Source organism: Sorex araneus, chromosome 1 (assembly GCF_027595985.1).
Source record: "Sorex araneus isolate mSorAra2 chromosome 1, mSorAra2.pri, whole genome shotgun sequence".
NCBI lineage: Eukaryota > Metazoa > Chordata > Mammalia > Eulipotyphla > Soricidae > Sorex > Sorex araneus.
The window spans coordinates 362,812,757-362,835,262 of NC_073302.1; the positions used below are offsets into that span (position 1 = coordinate 362,812,757).

Consider the following 22,506-nt stretch of genomic DNA (forward strand, 5'->3'; position numbering starts at 1 on the left):
ATTGTTGGCATCTCTGACCATAGCCCATGGTTTCATGCCCTGAAATTTGGTTTCATGGGTTCTCCGTCCTCACATCAGAAGCAGACTGACCTCAAATGGAGTGGATTCTGATTTGTTTTGTTCTGTTCCGTTACTGTGCCCTAGAATTAACCAAGCAGGAGGAGGCAGCCTGCAACGACACTGTGGGCTAAGGTGGCGTGACTACTCAGGTCAGCCGCTGCTTGCTCGGCGGGAAATAGTGCCTGGACACAGGGCCTTTGAGTCCTGAGGAGAGAGACAGAGGCCTGCACCTGAAGCTGCATGTTTGTCTGGGTGAGTTCTTCTGCTTTCTTTTCCAGTGACATCACCCAGACCTTCCTCTTCTGTCTGCAGCGAGTGGCAGCTGCCCGATTTCGTTCCAGAAATTTCCGCCGCCTCTCATCGGGGTCCTCATCCACCACCCTTCGCCGACGGCCCCCCGTGGGCTGTGGGGGCTGTATTGTCTGGGTGGGCTGCATCTGTTGTGTGGCTGGTGAAACCTGCTGGGAAAGAGAAAGAGCGGGTGACAGGCTTAGGGAAGGGCCACGTGGCGGGGAGGAGAGGGGAGGCACCCACACAGGGCTTAGAACGCAGAGAACAGAAAGCCCATTGCTCTCGTAAACGTATCACACTTGTTTTCTAAGAATGAAGTAAACCATGAAATCACGCTCCCAGAAATAGCAAGCATCGCTGAGCTTGTCTTCCCTACAGTTTTGGCGAGATAGAGGAATGCATCGTGGAAAGACAGTGACATGGATCCCCCCCTGACAGGCACGTGGCTGAATCATGGCAGAGGAAATGCTTTTCCTCCTTTGACGGCAGTTAAGGTGCCTTTCAAATTGCCAGCCTGTGGTTATAGGGAGAATCAGAGCTGTGCTGAATGGGTCTGCGCCAATATCAATGTGAGTTCTGTCATCTGTGGAAGACCAGGCCAGTGTCAACTCTTTTGTCCTCATGTTCTGAGCACTGCACGGAGCTCCTGGATCAGGGGCATCATTGCCACTGTGACTTCTTCAGCAAAACACTGGCAATGGAAACTCTATTTGCACCATTTCATAGTTCTTAATGCTGATGAAGAGCCGGACCTGCTGGCTCCAGGTGAGTCCGCCTGCTCTTTGCGAAACTCTGCATCAGGGAGCAGGAGAGAGGGAAGCCTTTCTAATTGTTTGGGACGCCCAGCCTAGGAAACCGTGCAATGCCGGTCGAAAGCAGTACAGTGCCTGTCAAGCATGGTGTGTGTGTGTGTGTGTGTGTGTGTGTGTGTGTGTGTCTGTGTGTGTCTGTGTCTGTGTCTGTGTATGTTGAGGAAAGATGGTTTTTTGAAATTGGGACCACACCCAGTAGTGCTGGGGGCAAGGGAGGTCTGTGGCCCATGTTGTGGTGTCAGGGACAGGGCTCAGGGCCTATAAATGTGAGGCATGTGCTCTTCTACCTCAGTGATCTTCCCGACTGGCTCTAGGCTACGAAGAGATGGTTGTGCCTCACCATAAATTCAAATTCACTGTCACTGTCATCCTGTTGCTCATCGATTTGCTTGAGCGGGCAACAGTAACGTCTCCATTATGAGACTTGTTACTGTTTTTGGCATATCGAATATGCCACAAGTAGCTTGCCAGGCTCTGCCCTGTGGGTGGGATACTCTTGGTAGCTTGCTGGGCTCTCCGAGAGGGACAGAGGTATCGAACTCGGGTTGGCCATATGCAAGGCAAACGCCCTACCCACTGTGCTATACAAATTTTAATTTATAATTTTATAAAATTATTAAGAAATTCTAGGAAAAACAAAGCACTTTATTAAAAAATTTTAATGTACTTATATTTTCCTGATAAGAGGTTCAATTCCATCCAAAGTTTTGAGAACTCCCACACAAATAGCTTTATATCTTTTTATCTCTATTTCTGAATGCCATGAGGCAGAGTACCTGGAGACACCTAATGCTTTCCTCAATGTACCTCACTTATTCCCTCATTTATATTCAATAAAACTTCCTCTATTTTTCTTCCTTCCATTTCTTAGTCACTCAAACTTTTTTGTTTTGTTTTTCACTCCGACTTTTTGTGATAATATTTTAAAAGCTATTTTATAATAGACCTTTTTAAAAAAATTTTGGGGTCACACCCAGCAATGTTACTCCTGGCTTTGCACTCAGGAATCACTCCTGGTGGTGCTCGGGGGACCATATAGGATGCTGAGTATTGAACCCGGGTCAGCCGCATGCAAGATAAATGCCCTACCCACTGTCCTATTGTTCCAGTCCCTACAATAGACCTTTAACCTGTAGAAATGGTAATCAAAAATTTTGAAAATTTTTGAAAACCTTCAGACCAGCAAATTTTCTACCACATTTTGACTCCATGACTGAAATACATAAAAATGACAAGAACATCAACAATAATGGGCTACTGAGTGCCATCAGCTGACTGCTGGGATGATATATTTTATTACTGAACTCCATCGAACTGCATGTGAATAACACTAAGAGAATCAGGCACAGGATAACAATTGTACTATATCTCAGTAATTTTATTTCAAGCCAAAATGTTTTTCAAAATTGTTGGTGATTCTTTGTCTCCTGATCACAGAGGATTAACAATATACATTGTCTAAGTTCTTACCAGAGTGAGTGGTGAAAATGAAATCCTGTTTTTTGTGAATATTTAGTACTTGTCATTCAGACACTAACTTCTGAGTTTACTGCAAAGCAAAGTATTAAGAGGGAATGCACCAACTTAGCTATTTTTTTCCCCTTAACTGGTTCTTCTTGTGAATCAGTAATCTCTACTTATCATTCCTAGACAATACTCTTGAAGCAAAAATTGGTTTTAATTTTTATTGACTGGACCTTGCTTAATTAAAACTTAAAACTGCATTGCATCTTCCCTTACTAGTTTTAGCCAGTTTTATCTCTTGACACTACTTGTGCCTTTACCAAGAGTTATGGAATTTCAAGCTCCGACCAGGTTCAGAAATTTAGGTGTGATTCAGTTAAGAGAAATTCCTGGTACTCAGAAGTAACACCAGGACTCTGAAATCATCTACTTAGATACAAGAAAATCACAATAAACAGCAGAATTACCCTAAGACCACAATTAGTGTCCCTAATCATGATGGATACTTATTGTTTACTTAAAAAATTAACTTCCATTGGCATGACACTAACATTTTGTTAAAAAATAATGAATTATGATTAAAAAATAATTAATTCCAAACCATCTTAGAATTTCAGAGTTGGAAGGTCCTTAATAATATTATATTTATGTTCTGATATTTATACAATTAAATAACATGACTAGATCTCAATTTGCAGTCATGTTAATAAAATTTACAAGTGGCATTAGAATACTGTCTAAATGACCTTACTTAAATCTTAATAATACCAACCTGATTTTTTTTCTTTTTAACAAAAATGTAAAAGCAACTCTATGTGTAAGTAATTATAATACAAATTAACTAATTACATATACAATTAGCCACTTATTGACTTGAAATAAAGGGCAATTGGCTAACTGGTAATTAGCTAATGAATAATGTTCAATAAACTATTGAACTTGTCTATGACATAACATGCTTACAAAGTCAGTCTAAACTAGATATTATTCTTTTTCTTAAAAATATGAGTACAGCATGAATATATTTGTCTATCATTGACTTTTCAGTTTTCTCTTTCCTAATTACAATTTTCACTTGGTCTAAAAAATGCTTTAAATAGCATTCAATTTCTAAACCACTTACTCGATTTCTATAACATTATTTTAGTTTGAATTAATCATGGTTGACATGTTTTGAAAACTATGCTAAGGGCTTTACAGAGATTCTTTTATTTAATACTCATGAAAGTATAGGTAAGTTTATAATTATCCTCATTTTATAGATAGGAATACTGAGGCTATGAAAGCTTAATTGACTTATCACAGTCACATACAAAGTACGTGAGAAAACACTCTAAAGCCTACAATTAGTTTTCTATAAATAACAGCAGTAGAACACTCTGCTAGAATTAGTTCATCCAACTAATTGGCTTATCTTCTTAATATATTAAAAAGTGGTAGATGATCGATTGACCCATTTTGTGGATAGTTGTCACTGCATGGTGTATGTTAGAGGAGCAAATTCAAGAGCTCAAAGAACGGTCCAATGTCAGGTTTAGAGGCAGACGATGGAAGAGATGGTGAATAAGTGTTATTTGGCCCTTCCCAGCTTGGACACCATTCTGACACAGCGGGATGGAACCTGCCAGTGTGGCATGGGTGGAGAGACTGACAAAGGTCATCCTGTTTGATGGTGCAGAGTGTCTAGGCCTAAACTAAACTAAACTAAAACGTACTGGGGCACACGGACACACCTCTCCTCTTGGTCTGGGTGACATAGCGTCTGCTTGCTTCCCCCAACCCTCTCTCCTTTGAGACTAAATGCTGGCTTTCTTTCTGGCCACTCCTGGTGATTCTCCATCCCTAGGATTTGGCTATTTTCTTCAACTGATCATCACAGAGCTTGGCACTCCGTCTGCCCCTCCAACACATTTCCCACTGGGGGGTGCTGAGTCATCTCTTCACAGTTCATACAGCACCTTAGGCCGCTTGCATCCATTACCTACCCCTTTCATATTCCTGAAATTGTTCTTCTCTTTTCTTTTTTTTTTTGACCATACCTGGTGGTGCTGAGGACTTACTCATAGCTCAGCGCTCAGAAAACCCTATATGCTCAGGGGGGCATATAGAGAAAAGGAAATTTAACCCAGATTGACTGTGTGTAAGGCAAGTACCCTACTCTGACCCCTGTTCATTATTTTTTTATAACATTGATTGTTATTCAGAAGATTTTCCACTATATTTAACTATTTTACAGTTAACCCAAATGGTGTCCATAATGTAATAAAACACTTCAGCTAGACCATGGTTAGACTTACTTTCTCTTTTTCACTCTTATATTCTCATTAACTTATATTCTTCCTGATACTTCAGTTGCTATTCTATTTCTAGGGCTAACTTTGTAACACACTATGAAAATGAATTTTGTAGCACTTGAAGTTTACAATTACCCTGAGTTACTAGTCCTGAAATTTACTGTATTGAATATAGGAGCTAGGATTTGGTAGGTCCATTATAAACCTATTATCTCTGAGGAAATGAACAGCGCTCCCTAAAGTGTCCCATAAAATTCCTGGGTCTGTCAAATAAAGTTGTAAATGGCCCCCACCCCATCGCTGACACAAGTATTTGCCTTATTCATAAGAAGGGAAAAGAGCAAAGAAAAAAAAAGTCTACCTGTGCTTGGTTGCTGGAGTGCAGGGGTGGATGTGGCGAGGTTTGGTGATGTGCTGGGTGTGTATGGAGGTGGGAGTGGGAGTGATGATGTGGGTGGTTCTGCTGGTGATGGGGTTGAGGATGCGGATGGTGTGCGGGGTGCTGGTGCTGATGTGGGTAGGGGTGATGGGCTGGCAGTGCCTGGTGCTGATGCGGGTGTGAGTGCATGTGATGGTGCGGCGTCTGGTCCTGCCGGGAGCCCATCATCTCCATCATGTGGCCCATGGTGTTCATGTTCCCATTTGACATGGCAGCAGGGTGGTGAGTCAACGCGGCCTTCAACCTCTGAAACAGAACAGAATAGGAGGAGACAACTGAGGTCACTCAGAATCATGATGGGGATTTGGAATCAAAATGATTCATGTTTAATTTTACAATACTGTATGGAGCTATTATTAACATTTTTGTAAGACCAGGAGACCTTTTCTATAAGTTTCATATTATGGTAGATAGGTGGGTCAATATCAGCTGTACATAATTATTAATTCAACTAAGTCACTGACACTGAGTAGGATATCCACTTCAGATTTACATTCTGGGGCTGAGGAGATACTAGAGGGGTGAAGGCACTTTTCTTGCATGTGGCTGATGCTGGTTAAATTCTTGCCATGGCATATGGTCCATAGTCAGCACAATGCGGTTCCTGAGAATCATCAGGAGTGATCCCTGAGCACAAAGCCAGGAGTAAGCCCTGAACACAGTCCAAAAGCCAAAATAAATAAATAAATAAATAAATAATACATTTAAAAAGAGAAGATTATGCAAAGGGAGTACCCATAATTAAATTTTTCATTATGTCCTATTGATAGCCTAGCGTGAGAACAAATCTAGTAGAGCCATTCAATAATATCTTGGCAGAGAATAATGGACTTGTCTGATACTCTTCTGTGTTACAAAATTAAAGATTTGCTTTTCAACTTAGACACAAAATAACTGCAAAATTGAGGACTTAGGACCAGTATTATTCTATTAGAACTTCAAGTTAGGTTAGTAAGCCTTAAATTTTGGAGGGAATGTGTAGGTTTCTTCATTGGTCACCATGATATTTCTATTAATTTCTCCAAATAATCTATTTTTCTTAATATAGCAATTTTCTTATGATTTTAGAAGGGAGGTGAGGAAAGACTAGAAGACTGGGGAGAAATAAATCCTATAGCTTTACCATGGCCAAAACAATAGTTAAGGAATATTTCTAGTACAACATTACTAGCCATTATCCAGAAAACAAGGACAGTCACACATGCAAACATAAAGAACTTATCTGAAACCACAGCATAAGCAGAATGGTATGTATATATATATGTATATGTATATATGTATATATGTATATGTATACATATATAGTCAGATTACAAAGGTTACTATTATACAAGGTTGCTAATACTCAACTCTGCCAACTTTGAAAAATAATTTAGAATTTTGGGGGCCACAGTAGGTGGTGCTTAGGGCTTCTCCTTGATTTCTCTCTGGGAGTCACCACTAGCAGTGCTCAGAGTACAGGGGAGTGCCTGGACTTCCTGCATGCATAGCAAACTCTCAGGCCTTGGAGCTATCTTTCTGGCATCTCAATTCTCCCTTTAAATGCAAAAACAGCTATAGATAATATGTAAATAAATGAATATGTTGTATTGCAATACAATTTTACTTAGGAATAGGAAATCTGAACATTATTTTCACATGACATGCTATTTTACTTTTGATCTCCCCCTCAAATCTTTTAAATGTTAAAAAAAAATTCTTAGTTCACATGTTTTAAAAACTAAGCAGCAAGCCAGATTTGGCCAATGGGCTAGGCAGTCATTTGCAGGCCTTGATATCAATAATCAGTCAGGAATTATCTCAGTGTGAGTTCTTCAAAAACTTTTTTTTCTCCCTATGAGTAGACAATTATCATCACATCTTGAGGGACGCTATGTACTAAGCATTGTATGATACAGCTACCCACTGGAATTATTTTTTGCAGAGATGACAGTCTAGCTGGCATTTCACATTGGTTTCATGAAATACGTACTAGGAAACTGAAAGTACTCTCCTGATTTGTTTTTGTATCTGATTGATCATAGTTGTGTGTGCTCATTGTGAAAAGGAAGAGGTGTATTTAAAGGATAATCAACGCAACCATGTCCTACACTTTGCAATATTAATGATTGTTAATTGAGCAAACTATCGATAAACACTAATTCAATGAATCAAAATCCCTAATTCATAGAGCTAATACATGCATTTTGAAAAAGGAAATGAAGGGAGAGTTGGAATACTACTTTAATTTTAGATATTATTAAATTTTCTTGGTTTTTAGATCACACTCTGCAGTACTCAGGACTTAATCCTGGCTCTGGGCTCAGAGATCACTCCTGGTAGGGTAAAGGGGACTATGTCGGTATCAGAGATTGAAGTCAGGTTGTCCCTGTGCATGGCAAGTGCCTTACCTGCTGCAGTATTTTCCAGCATAATTTTATATATTATTGAAAACATCATATACATCTTGATTCAGTAACTATCAAATTCACTTGTCACTTCTTCTATAAACAACAATTACTACAAAATGACCATCCTTAGGAAGGTAAAGCTTCTTGAATGTCTAGGAAAACTAGATACTGGATAGAGTATTTACAACTAAGCAGAAAAATGAATTTATATTCCTCATCTCCTTTAGAAATTGTTATATTGTTTTCATAAAAATGGTCATTGTAAAAATTTGAAATAATTCTTAAAGGTACAATGAAGCCAGAAAAAGTAATGAACCAATCACTTTACTCTATTTGGTGGGTGAAGAACATTCTAGGCAACTCTCTGTATTTATTATGTCAAGATGAAAAAGTGAAATAACTTTCTAACAGTGCGATAAAAGCATGCAATCTAAAAAGTGTTTTGCTTGCATGTAAATGAAACATATAAATGAAACAGCCATGCTCAAGGCCCCTCTCCACACGTTTGGACGAGCCTCACGCATGAAGGGACTGGCAGAGAAACCCAGGTGTGCAGGACCCAGGGCTGAGATCTCCAAGTCTGCTCAAATTGGGACTGGGCCTTCTCCACCCAAACTCCCCATTTTCCAGTAGATTGGCAGCCACACCCACAAACTGCCCCCTGCACTGTGCAATCCCACCAACGATCAACATCCAGTGACTATAAGACCAAGCTTCCGGAAGAGAGCAACTCAGGGTCTCTTGCCCCCCACGCCTGGTTGTGTTCACTGGGGCCCCTTGGAGGGGATGAGTTGCCTTTCCTTCCCCGCTTCAAGCAGAGCCTTGATAGTTGAAGACCTCCGGAACCCAGCCACAGCCATGCTCAAGGCTACTCTCCACACATTTGGATGAGCCTCATGCATGAAGGGACTGGCAGAGGAACCCAGGTGTGCAGGACCCAGGGCTGAGATCTCCAAGCCTGCTCAGATTGGGACTGAGCCTTCTCTACCCAGAACCCCCATTTTCCAGTAGCTTGGCAGCCACACCCACAAATTGCACCCAGCACTGTGTAGTTCCACCAATGACCAACATCCAGAGACTATAAGACCAAACTCGCGGAAGCGTGCGGCTGCAAAATGGCCACAGGACATGTAATAGCCTGGTTCTCCCTCTGGAGAACCTGACAAGCTATCAACAGTCTATTGCATGCACAGGAGAGCCTTGCAAGCTCCCCCTGGCGTATTTATATCCCAAATACAGTAAAAGATATATACATACCTCTCAGAGAGCCCAGCAAGCTACCAAGAGTATCCCACTTACAGGGCAGAGCCTGACAAGCTACCCGTGGCTTATTCGATATGCCAAAAACAGTAACAATAGGTCTCATTCCCCTGATCCTGAAAGAGCCTCCAATCATCAGTAAAGACAAGTAAGGAGAGGCTGCTGAAATCTCAGGGCTGAGTGTAATAGAGACGTTACTGGTGCCCACTCAAGTAAATCGATGAACAATGGGATGACAGTGATACAGTAATATAAATGAAATAAGTAAAAATCAAATGAATTATTGACTATCAGATCTCGGTCACTGTCACTGTCATCACTATCATCCCATTGCTCATCAATTTGCTTGAGTGAGCACCAGTAATGTCTCCATTGTGAAACTTGTTGTTTTTGGCATATTGAATACACCACAGGTAGCTTGTCAGGCTCTGCCATGCGGGCGAGATACTCTCTGTAACTTGCCAGGCTCTCCTAGAGGGATGGAGGAATCGAACCTGGTTCAGCCACGTGCAAGGTAAACACCCTACTCGCTGTGCTATCGCTCCAGCCCAAAAGTCAGATATATATATATATAATATATATATATTTTTTGAGAACAGTTTCTATATTTGATATCTCCAGAGATAAAGTGAAGGAAATAATTTTAAAAATTATATCGAATTTACACACTGACAGTATTAATAAGCTTTATAACTACTCTTTGTTAGTTATTAAAAATTAAACACTATGTAGTAAAAGATGTCAACTACTATAGGAATGAAAATAAGGTGTAAAAGCAAAAGCCACTTGTCTGCTCCTCTCTCTCTGAACCACAGTTCCCCTCTCAGAAGTAACACCATGTTCTCTCAGACATTTCCTCACAATTTTAAGAAAACATCTGTGCAAGTCCTTATAATTTATAACTTTGTATATTTCTTTTTCATCTTAGCAATATATCTTCAGTACCAGCAATGATGACTAGGGAAAGCAGCTAGAATTACTGAGCACATACTATGCGTTTCAAAACTCTTCACTGGCTTAAACGTCTGACCACTCCTGCCAGGCTGAAATGAAGCCTAAGTCACGTGTCAAACTGTTTCCTCCAGGCCATCTTCTAAACCAGTAGAGAAGGTGCCAGAAGGCATGCTGTAGACACGTTGCCAAAAACAGAAATAAATATCTTATGCCACCTCCCCATCATCAAAGGTGAAGACAAGAAAGGAGCTCGAGACATTGAAAAATATGACGACTTTTCTGTGGGATTCAACAGCAGGTTATGTATGTGCTCATCAGCATGCAAGTAAAGATGCAGATATTTCCTCAAGTGGCAGAGGGAAAGGTAGATTGAAAGAACTTCCAGTGAACTCAACTACAGAAAATAGTTAAACAGAGCTTAGCATGATTTTATCTCTTATTTTATCTTTTCTTCCCCCCTCTACTTCGGAGGTCACTCCTGGTTGTAATTGGGGGTATCATGTGATGCCAGGGATAAAACTTGGATCTCTCAGATGCAAAGCAAGTACTCAGTCCATTAAGTCATCTCTTTGCACTTGCCTTCTTTATCCAACTGTACAGAATTGGATTAATTTATTTGCCCTGCCTAACAGTTTTATTCAAGTCCATGTATCTCTTTCCAAGGGGCCTTGGATGTGTTTCCCTTTTATGTTTTCTGAATAAGAAAATAAAGGGAATAAAGGACAAAGCCTTCATATCACCTATGCCCAGCTCAGAGGTGGACCTGTCTTCTTTTTTTCTGGAATACTCAATCCTTTCATCCACTTTTACAGCTCTCAGCTCCAGGCTCTTCCTAAATAAAACTAATTCTGATTTCTTGGTGTAATTTAATTCCTGAGGATACCAGGTTCCAGTCAAACCATATTCTGCTTTTTGAAATTTGGTTCACAGTTGTGATTTTTTTTAATGGTATGGCTATTTCATTAATATCTGTCAACCATCCCAGTTTGTAAGCTCCATCAAAGTAGGAACCAGGTTGGACTTTCTTTGCTCGGTTAAATTCACAACTTTAGCACAGAGCCTGCTATAGATCGGACACAATGTACAGACTCATATTGGGGAGATGCATGAAGGAAAGAATGAATGAAACTTTCTGAGACTTAGAAGGAGGATGCAAATTTGTATCTAGTATTCCTGCAGATGGCATTTGTATGGGAGGATGATTTTATTCACCAACCAAAGTCAGCAGAACTGACTGCAGAAGTGGGCAAGCAGATGGTCTGTGAAATGGCTGGGAGAAGAGCACCCCACTCCACAACCCGCCTGCTCTCTAAATAATAGTTACAGAAAAAAGAAAACCCAATAAACAAAAGGACTGTGCACGACCTTCATCGTCATACAATTCCCCTAAAAGGCAGCATGGAAAATTGAAAAGCTGTTTAGCAGTGGGCTGCTACGTTATCCCTTCGATGCTACAAACAACTTTTCCACCTTTAATTAGGAGCAAATGGAGCCTGACAAATAAATACTATGCACCAGATCTTCATCACTCAAATAATTAGCTTGTACTGTTCAGGGAAATTACTTGATTGCCTCAAGTCTCTTCTTGCATGTTTCACGCCAAGACAATAATGCCATTAAGGCTTATAGCATTCCATTTAACTATTTATTAACTCAACAAATATTTATTGGGCTTTTACTATGTGTTAGGTACCAGGTTAGAGACATCATTATTTGCCTGCTTACCCCAGGGGAATGGAAGACAACAAAAAACTAAAGCTTTTTCAGAGCACTGGAGAGGGAAAATAAGGTAAGTATGGAAACAAAGATCTTCAAGCACCCCTAGAGATACTCAGTCTGTTCTCCCAGTATTCAGCTACATCACTTTTCAAGAAAAGCATAATAACTGACAATTGTCATCCTGTCGCTTTACATATGCCCTGTTTCATTTTCTGAATTTCAGAAACAGATTGGGGTAGTTTGCCTAGTCCAAAAGAGTCTGTTGCCTCCCTATACCTTGGTGCCAACAAGCCCATTGCGCTGTAAATCATTAAAATGCACCAAATATATAGATATTGGTACCACACTCTCTCAGAGATGATAAATGACCACGAAATGAGTCCAAGCTGTATTTTGCAGAAATGATTTTTCTTTTTGAAGCTGAACTGGGTCTTGTTTCAAATAACTCTCCACCCAATGCCAAGAAAAGGCAAGGGAAAGCGGGGGAAATTAATGAGCAAATAAACATATATTTTTCAGCTCTAAAAACCAGGGCTATTACTGAGGTGTGACTGTAAGAAAGGAAAAATGATTCTGTTTACTTTCTAGCGTCCTCTACCACATTCATTTATTTGAGAGCAAATCAGGAGAGACAGCGTGAAGCCTGACACAGCTGGTTTCAGTCAACGGGGTCATTTTCCTAGGGTCTGTGTACTTTACGAGCTCCTAGCTCACCGTTCCCTGAAGAGGGTGGGTGGACAGCTTAGACCTGAGTTCTGGTAATAAACTAGCAATGGATCTCATCCCGACTGGCACGACCCAGAGCCAGTTCCCCAGCCCTTCTCAGATGCGCTCTTCCTGCGTCACCGTGGAGCGCTGGAAGCTCAGGTACAAGCTGGCGTCACCGCTGCCCCATGGCGCACGTACACACGTGGGTCTGAGTGAGCGCACGCACACGCGGGGGGCACACCCACCCACACCCACTCGGGACATTTCTCTTCCCAGTAACAGCACACTTGTGCAATTAGAAACACTTGTGGGACTGCAAAACAAAACAAAACCCAATAAACAAAACCAACCCCTATTTCTCTTCTATTTCCCGAGCGACCCGACGGCTTGTGCTTCGTAAGATGTGGGGAGCCAAGCCGAATTAAACATTATTTGAAATTCAGTTGTGGGGGGGGGCGTTGGAGAAGATTGGAGCCTTCTTTCCAGAAAGGTTTTAATTAAAACCAGCTGCTGGGGTTGGTTCCAGGACGGACTGTGATAACATCATAATATAGTGTTGCTGAGTTGATCGCAGGGAAGAGGTTGTCTCCATAAAAACGAAGGGGGAAAAATCAGAAAGAATGGCCATTAGGGCTTCTCCAAGTTTTCATTGCGAATGGGATTTTTTCCTGTCTCCCCCATAAGTAGCAGAAAGGCTGAGCTGGTCAAATGGTCAAGTGTGTTGACCCCCCCCTTCACCCCCAAATTAAGCCAAAGGCCCAGTAGTCACTTGATTTACTAAGTCACAAAGTTTCTGAAATTAAACCACTGAATTAGTGAAACTCAAACCAGGCGAGCAACAAGCTAATGTTTATCTACTGGAATTTATCACAATCCACGACTTGTTGGATTCTGAAAGGCTGGCCTAACTTGAGGAGAAATAGGGATGGGTAGGACAACTGTCCCAGAGTGCCATGGCATGGGAATGACATGATTTTTGAAGCTAACATTGGGCAAGACTGACACTGTTTTAACACCCAGATTTCCCCTCTAGGTTTCATGATGTCTTCTGAGAATTATCACTTAAGTCTGGATAGCATAATGGATCTTAAAATTCACATTTGTTTCAGGATCATTGCTAAGAAAATTAACTAAATTATAGCTGACTTAATCACTTGGAATAAAATATGCTCCTTTAAAATTTTATCTTATTGCTCAACTCTGATGGCTTCGCAATTTATGTATTCTTCTGCCTTAGACTTTTGGCTTGGTAATAAAATTTCAAGCAAGGCCACCAGGTTTGAAGGAAGAGATGACCTTGAAGAGGGAGGAGAAGCCACGAGTTATGGGAGAAAACAGATTCATGCTTTATGTCATGGTATCACAAAAAGAATAATTCTGGCTATTAGAAATGATGTAATTATTTTAAAAAACAAAATAGAAGTGTGCTCAACAGAAAAGTATAAATAATACTCTACTCCATTGGAAAATCAGCAAGGAAGTTTCAAAAATAATGATGGTATCATAGAAAGTGGGACTTCAGAAGTTCTAACATAAACAAAGAATTTGGTGTTTGATATCGCTCTCCCATTGTCAACATATGTGTATTATTTCCAAAACGAGGTGAAGCAGACCTAAGTACTGGGTTATATATTCAATTTTGCAGTTTGTAAAGCCAAACAACATTCAGAGACAAAGCTCAGCGATTTCTCTCTAGCCTTTACTCTATAAATATCTAAATGATACATTAATTACAGTTCTACAAGAGTGAATCTTCAATTTATTCCTGTTAAATGGAGAATTTAATGAACACACATTTATAGAATGATTTTATTTCACATACTACATCTTTGCATTTATTTGAATCATCATCGGTTGTGTTTTATAATCCAGTGGGTTGGTGAACATTTTAAGAGACTATAGATGTTAGTGAATTTTAGAACAAACTGCTATTCTGAGAACAGAGAGCAGTCCTAATTCTATTAAAAGACAAGTGAGTCCTTAAAAATGTAAACCACTTGGTTGTACTTGATTTAATCTACCTAAGAAATGGAGGTGGGTCCTCAGCTCCTGTTCAGTGAGTGAACAGATCTAAATTTATGTATGAACAAAACAACAAAAAATTATACCAGAATAACTATAGTCAATGCCTGGTTTTCAGTATGTCTCTTAGGGAAATGGACTCATCTGCAAGATATTGGCATCTTCATTTTTCTACAATTTTATTTTCTTCTGGCTGGCATAGAACTAAAGTCAAAGGGTGGGGTGAGGGCAGTTGGGATAAAGAAAGGATCTCTATGGCAATGATAGTTGGAAATGATCACTCAGAACAAGGACTGAGTGCTGTAAGTAAGTAAAAAGATATATTTGATAACCTCCTACTACCTATATTACCTCTACTACCATTAGACCCAGATGGAGAGAGAGAGATAGTGAGAGAGAGAGAGAATTAAAGTACCAGGTGGGAAGGGTGGAAGGAGGGAAACTGGGGACACTGGTGGTGGGAAATGTACACTGATGAAAGGATGAGTATTGGATCATTATACGACTGAAATCCAATCATGAAAAACTTTGTAATTGTGTATCTCATGGTGATTCAATTAAAAACAAAATTAAAAGTAAAAAAAAGAAAGAAAGTATTAAAGAGAAAATGCAGAGGCCATAGACTCAACTGAGTATGAGACAAAGCTGATAAAAAAATATTAGGTATACTGAGAAAATGGACTAGTATTTCTAAAGATACTGGCAGACAAGCATCAAAGAATCCAATAAGAAAAGTTTAATAGGGATAAGAGCAATATCATATGCTTGATTAACAAAACCAAACATAAAATAGAGCACACACTGAAGCCCATGCACAAGCCAGAAGTATCCAAAGGCAGCTTAGGAAAGATGTAGCTTGGCGATTTCATAGATAACAGAGGATTTTATGTGACCTTGTCAAATACCTTTATGTGATATGCACATCAAAACAGCTGATGTGATGTTTTCTAATGCATCAGTAAAACTGGTTTAGAGCACTCTGTTCAGGAAGGAGAGTCCTGCAAAGGACTATGGTGTGTTCTATAATAATCTAAGTCCCACAGTTTCTAACCTCCCAAAGTTCTGTTCTCAATATCACATCTAATAGATGTTGCTTTCTTTCTTTTTCTTTTTTCTTCTTTTTTGGTCTAGGGATCTAAATTTGTTCTCAGTTAATTAACAAGCATGCTCTTCTCATTTCCTCCTTTAAAAATCACAGTAAGAGAATCATCCTTGCATTCCCACATCTTGGCATGTTTACTGATTGATGAAAAAGTATTCACTATTACAAAAATTCTGATTTTTTTGGTTGGTTGTAATTTGGGTTAGTGAAAGGAGTGGTGGCGGTGATGATGTTGGTACTAGTAGCAGAGTGTGTGCATGTGTGTATATGTCTGTGTGCATGTAAGGAACAGTGAAGGACTGTTTGTTACAAAGGAGATCTAACAGGCTTGGAGCATCCGCCAAGTACCAGCTTTAGTAAGGAATCTTTCCTTGGGTCCTGTTTGTTGATTCTATCCATATCCTCAGACCCAGGTGTGCAAATGCCCTACTATTGTTTTAGGTTCTCCTACTTCTTGCAGGTCACTGAATCCTTAAGTGCTATGGAATGGCTGTGGGTGCTTAATTAGAATCTAGGAGATATTATATCCTCCTGGCTGGTTCCCCAGGCAATTTGGAAAGTGGACTTAGAAGATGTATTTGTTGACTGCCTGCCTGCCGCCTGCAAGTCTCCAGGAGTGGTGCCTAACTGTGGAATGAATTTGAAATGCTGGGCTATAATTTTCTCCACAGAGAGCATAGTTCTGATGGTGGTTGCGGGGAGAATAATGCCCTTTGTCTTGCTAGCAAACTCTCCTCACCTCCAAAGCCCAGCACCTGCAAGCCTGGGTAATTTTAGGTGAGGGCTTATTTCCAGCTTTCAAAGTAGAAGAAAGTTCTTATTGGCAAAAAGTAATCCTTTGTTATTTTATTTTGGACGAGCTTTTAATCAGAAACATAGGCAGTAACATATGTTAGAAAAATACATATGAAACATAGGACTTTGTGTTTATAGCCCACTATGGAAAATACAAGCACAATTCAATTTGGATTTAAATTGCACAGAAGTCAGGATACTTAGACTCCAAGTTCGGACAGCTAGCTCGACTCCACAGGTGCATCCCAGTACTTTCCGAGGAAGGTGATCCAGTCCGATGGCAAGGAAAAGCGGGGGCAATGAATAGTGTTTGGAAGGATTTCTCCTTAGGGCTACTTCCATTACACCAGACAAGACAGACCATGGACATCTATAGCAACATAAACTGTACACACACAGTAAACATTCCTGGGGTGTGTGATTGGTGACCGGTGTGGCAGTGATCTCTGGGCACCTGAAGCAGGATGTCTAGGGATTTGGCCTGTGCTGCTTTGGGAGTGGCCTGTCCCAGCATATCAAGTTCATTCTTTGAGAGCAACTGTGTTTGGCAAAGCTGCTCACCCCAGCCCCACTCTCTCTCCAGATAAAGTCTCTCAATATTCCTGATGTATACTTGTGAATCTGAAAGCTTAACTAAAAGACGCTCACAGGTCTGCAACATGGTCTTTCTGAACACTTGGCTTCCTGGCTCTTCAGAGATTTGTGCAAAGCAGCTGTTCTACATTGTCATCTTCAGCTCTCTTCCAGATGTTGGTAGGAATAAAAGATATGTGCCACTGGACTCCTGTTAGAGATATGAGGTGTCTCGCCAGAGGGGTCTTAAAGTTATTCCACTAAGATGAATCCTCTAGCAGACTGTATCCAATAGTGGGGAGTGAATTCAACAGCTGTCCTGCTGCGTAAACTTGACGTTTGAGATTTTCTAACCTGCTTCCTGTGTATCGGTTCTGTTTTTGCTTTGGTAAAATTGCAATGGTATATTTTGGTTCTCTAAACTGTCTTTCACTTCTGGGCCTCCAAAGTTCGCCACAAATGTATCAACACTGATATGGAAAGAGGTAGGGGATGGAATTGGGAAAGGAGGGAGAGAGAAAGGGAGAGAGAAGAGAACAGAGAGAGAAGAGAGGGAAAGAGAACTTAGATCAGGCAGATCAATAACCAAATCTAAGGGCTCTGAAGTTTCTACCAGACTGGGAGGCAACATTCCAGTTCTGCCTCTGAGAACGATGCATGATGTGGTGGGAACTCAGCAGCCACTTGACAACAAACACATTCCCTCCCCTGGGCTCCAAATGCCTCGTAATTCCATGATACAGCTTGTGAATCTGGGGCTCCTGGAAGAGGAAGAACCTGGAGAAACCTGGAGACTTGGTGGTGAAAGCTTCTATCACAGCACACTTTTTTTATTTTAGGCAAATCATACCAGGAAAAAAATTATGTTTGAAGAAAGCAGAACAAAACGGAAAATCTCTCCCCCTGCCAGGGCCTGTAGGTGGACCTTTGTGACGTTTCCAGGAGAAGTCTGGTCTAATTTATGAAGAGTTTGGCCACTGGCGTGTACACAGTGATGCTTAAGGAAAGCTTTAAATGAAGCCCAAGGAAATGAGGGTGTAGAGGGCTTCCAAGCCCCGAACAGGAGAGTTCCTTCTGAGTGGATACACATTTACACCATGTCAATTCTCACCCCATTGGAAAAATCCATTAATCACCAGCTATTGAAGAATATCAAGTATTCTACGCTTTTGCTCTTTTCCAGGCTCAGAGTTTTCTCTTAAGTTTTTTTTTTCTTTCAGAAGATATGACAAGTTATGAGCTATTTCACACATCTCTGGGAGCGAGATTATAGGCTCTGGCTCAGCTATCTTTTTATCTCCCCATTTCTATTGTCTCCAGTGGCATTCAAGTCAATGAACCAGAGATCTAAATCTGCTATTTTATTGCCTAGAACACAAGTGATGGGGATGATGGGGTGGGGAATGTGGAATTATCTCTTTAAATCACATTGTCACAACTGAGTACCATTCTAAAAATGCCAAAGAGAAAGCTTTCTAGTTGATTTATTAATTGAAAATGGCCTGTCTAAGAATTTATCTTCTAACAAGCTTAAGATATCATTTTCATGATCTGTCTTCTTTCCCAGCTCAGGCGATTTCTTTACTGACTCCAAATTTCTCTTAAGCAACTGCTCACCAGGGACTGACAATAATATAGAAGCTTGCTCTAAATCAGTATCTGCCTTCTAGCAAGAGTAAAGCTCTTTGTAGATGTTAAACCTTTGAAGTAGGTGACAAAGATCATTCCCCAAGTTGTGGAGATGCAAGAAATTCCTGTGAAGAAATGTTGCTACCTGCATGAGAGATAGTAGAGAAAAGGGATGTGACACAAATGTTCTTTGTGGTATCACTAACCTGACATCTAGTCTGGTTAGCAGCTGGTGGGTGATAAAGACTCTGATAGAGAAGGCAAGGAAGGTGCTGTCAGAGTGTTGGGAGGGAAGAAGCTATTGAGACCTGTGGGAGAGAGAAATTTAGCTGTAGATACAGTGGTCAACACTACCAAAGACTCTGGTGTACTTTTTTATTTACAAAGACGAGTAAAAGAGAAGTGGATACTAGACAGAATCAAAGTATTCAAACTTGAAGTAAGCTCAATTCCCCTTTTTTTTTTTGAGATTAGTATACTCCAACCTAGTTTCCGAATAAATTCATCACCAAAGAGTATGATCAAATGACTTCTTCCCTTAAAAATCAGCGAGAGCAAGGAAGAGCTGGAATTTGGTGTGGCCGATGAGGCAGGGATTGTTTCCTGTAGGGCAGTTCTCTCTTTCTCACTTTTTAAAATAGGAATAATATTTATATATAGAACTTTTCCCGCTTCTGTAAGGTTTTCAAAGCCATGCGTGGTTAACCAGAGGCTAACAAAATGGTTAACCAAATATGTTAACCGCGAAGCCAAGTGGAAATAGTAATGGCAGTCCTAGCAAGCAAGAGCTGCTCTCCGATTTCTGTGACAAATTCCACCCGTCGTCCAGCCTGACTTTCAATACAGCGTCATGTTTAACGAGCATCTGGGAAGCTGCAGGCTCTACCAAGGGGCAGTGCAGCTGAGCACGGGAAGGGCTCTCAGGTGGTTTGCTGTGTGTCTCCTGCAGGACAAAAAGATATTACAGTACCAGGTATGAACTGAGACCATTTTCTCCAATGTATCCAGCAGAAGTGAGCTCACACCTTGCTGCTTATCTGGCTTGATGATGGGACCAAAACCATTGACTGGGAATCTTCTTTTCAAAATAAGAGTCAACTTGGTTTTCTTGGTGCCTTTTCAGGATGCCTTCTCTTCTGCCCCCTACATCCCCCTTCCCACTACCCCCTCCCCACCTGATTCATTCTCTTCCTTCTGATTTCTTTCTAAAACCTGTTCACTATGGGAAGTACAGGAATGTCACAATTAAGCTTCCTTAGTGGCATATCATATTGTTTGTCTATGCTTTGCCATGAAACAGCTGTGAATAAACACTCAACTTATTGTAATTAGTTAAACTTGCTATTTAGAAGGGGATGGGAAAAATAGTACAGCAGATAGAGTGCTTGCTGCATATGCAACCAACCTGGGTTCAATCCCCAGCACCCGACATGGATCTCTGGCACCCCACATGGTTCCCTAAGTACCACCTAAGCACTCGTGATCCTTGAGCGCAGAACCAGGACTAGGTCCTGAACATAACCAGATGTAGCCCCCCAAACCAAAACAACATCAAAAATCCTCTTCCAGAACTAATGAACAAACATAAAAAAACCCAACTTATTTAGAGGACTGCTTTTTAAACATATTGAATTTATTTGTGGTATTTGGTTTTTAAAAATCATTTCTGAGGCTGGGGAGATAGGCCATGGGCTATGCCCATGCCATACACAAAGAAGGCCTGGGTTCAACCTCCAGTATCATATAGTTCCCTGAGCACTGAGCCAGGAGTCAGTCCTGAGCACAAGCAGGTATTGCCCCAAATAGATTAAGGTCTTTTCTGGAAGTAGGAGTTATATGTGCCAATTTGTAAACAAAGAAGTAAATGTACTCATTTGTAACCAACTCACTAAGAAACCAAAAGACTCCTAATCAGATTTCAACAAGAGAAAAATCCACCTAAATTTGGCTTTGTTTAATCCATCCAGAATCTTAGATTAATAGTTAAGGTACACAATGTTGCTACTCTTGGTGATCTTGAATGGAAGACTCGGGATACATGGATAGTTTGAAAGAGGATGGAATGGGCTGTGTTCTTTTAAGTCTGTATTATGACAGGCTTACACATTTGTAAAGAAGTTTTATTCTTTTCCCTTAAAGAGAGTGTGTATCAGAAGATCAAAGCCAGAGACTCTAGGAATGAGTACTCATGATCCATGCTGAAGGCCCCAGTATTTACGACTATAAATCTAGTGTGGAGATGGGACAGGATGCATAGAAACCCAGTTGGTTTCCTTCTGAATGGCAACAGATACCCATGTTAAGTCAAGCACTGTCATGTTAAGTCAATTGTGAGCATCTTAAAACTTACTGGTCATATAATAGTGTCCTGTAAAACCCATACCACCTTATCCATCACCTAAGAACTGCATGATATGACTCGTGAATTTAGATGTTTTCTGCTCTCAGTCTCAAAGATGGCTCAAAGTAGCTATAGCTATAGAGCAGCCCATGTAAAAATAAATTCACTGTACTACTTGGGTCTCTGGTGACAGATGTAGGTGGTTCTATTTATCAGAGAAGAGAAGGTTGTCAGGACAACAATGTGAGACATTTTAAATGCAATTTAAAGTCATACTTTTTAAGTGCATTAGGAAAAACAGGGAGGCTACCATTTTAGGGAGATTAACATGTCAGATTCACTTCTGAGATTTCAACATCCCATGCTGCCAAAATATATACCAATTTCGGAAAAACAGACTTAAAGTAACTGAGTCTTTCACTTTTCTATGCTCTTGGGAAGTAAGGATGATGTACATAGCCTGAGCTCTGATGCACTAAAGCTGGTCATTAAATGTTCCATGACACTTTTTAAAAAAAAAAACAGAGAGGGTTTTCACTTGGCTCCACTTCAACTAGGGTAATAGCAGCCTCCCTCCCAAAGATTCCTTCTACCCTTCCAACTGGCAAATATTTGCTTCATTTCCTCCTGTAGAATAAAGAACACCCAGAACAACTGGTGTAGCATGGCTGCTCCTCATTCTGCAAACGTCTGGTGTTTGGGGAAAAACTACACATTCTTTCAACATATATTTGATGAACATTCACTCTCTGCACAGTAAGAAATACAAAGATGATTTTGCCCACTCCAAAAAAGTTTGAAATCTAGTCAATTCCATTCTCTTGGGGTACCTGTGACATTATGGGTTAAGTGGGCAATCTCTAATGCGATTTTATAGATTAAGGTTAAATTGCTCTAAACCTGAATTAAATACAAGTGTACTGCTTGGTTACCTGGAGCAAATGAACAATTTTTGATACTAACAGGTCAAGTATTTGTAATTATCTATGGCCTATACTGAGTCTTTGGAACCAATTGACTACTGGTTTATAGTACTTTAATTTCTGGGGAGTATAGCTTTATACTTTTGTTGGTGAGTTTAGGTTTCACAGAACCTTCCACCACAAAATTTCTAGAGCCACCACTAACCAAATAATCCCATCTACCTACTCTTTGCACTCTCTACTCTTCCCTCTGGCAACCACTATAATTTTCTAAAAAGCTAAGAGTTATTTTTCATGTGTTAAACTAGGATTTTTGTTATGGTGTAACATAGTATTTCTTAATTCAGGGTGATTTTACCCCCTAGAGACATAACTGGAGACAATTTTGATTATTATAACTTGGAAGTGGTGGGGATTATGCTACTGGTATTTAGGAGGCAGAGTCTAGGTATGCTGTTAAATATTCTACAATGCACAGGACAGTCACTCATAACAAAGAAATGTCAATAACACCAATATTGAGAAATCCTGCCTGAAACTGGCCACCAACTTAATCAAAACAAGATGAAACGCACTTACCAAACACTTGCTTTTTTCATACTTTGAAGGAACTGTGATTTGGGTATTAAAATGAGTTGGCATCAAAATCAAGTAAAGAGCAAAATATGTTCTATATGACAATTCCTCTGTCCTTAGTGAAATTTACCAACTCAGTCTGGCATTGTGAATG

At 40.3% G+C, this 22,506-nt stretch overlaps 1 protein-coding gene across 1 annotated transcript in view; it reads right to left on the minus strand.

Moving 5' to 3' along the window:
• CREB5 (cAMP responsive element binding protein 5) overlaps nucleotides 1–22,506 on the minus strand; it is a 452,531-nt gene that overhangs the window by 14,576 nt on the left and 415,449 nt on the right. The window contains exons 8-9 of the mRNA XM_055123939.1: nucleotides 5,283–5,606; nucleotides 291–518 (exon numbers count right to left, since the gene is read on the minus strand). Coding sequence (XP_054979914.1) covers nucleotides 291–518; nucleotides 5,283–5,606 — 552 coding nt within the window. The remainder of the gene's footprint in view (nucleotides 1–290; nucleotides 519–5,282; nucleotides 5,607–22,506) is intronic.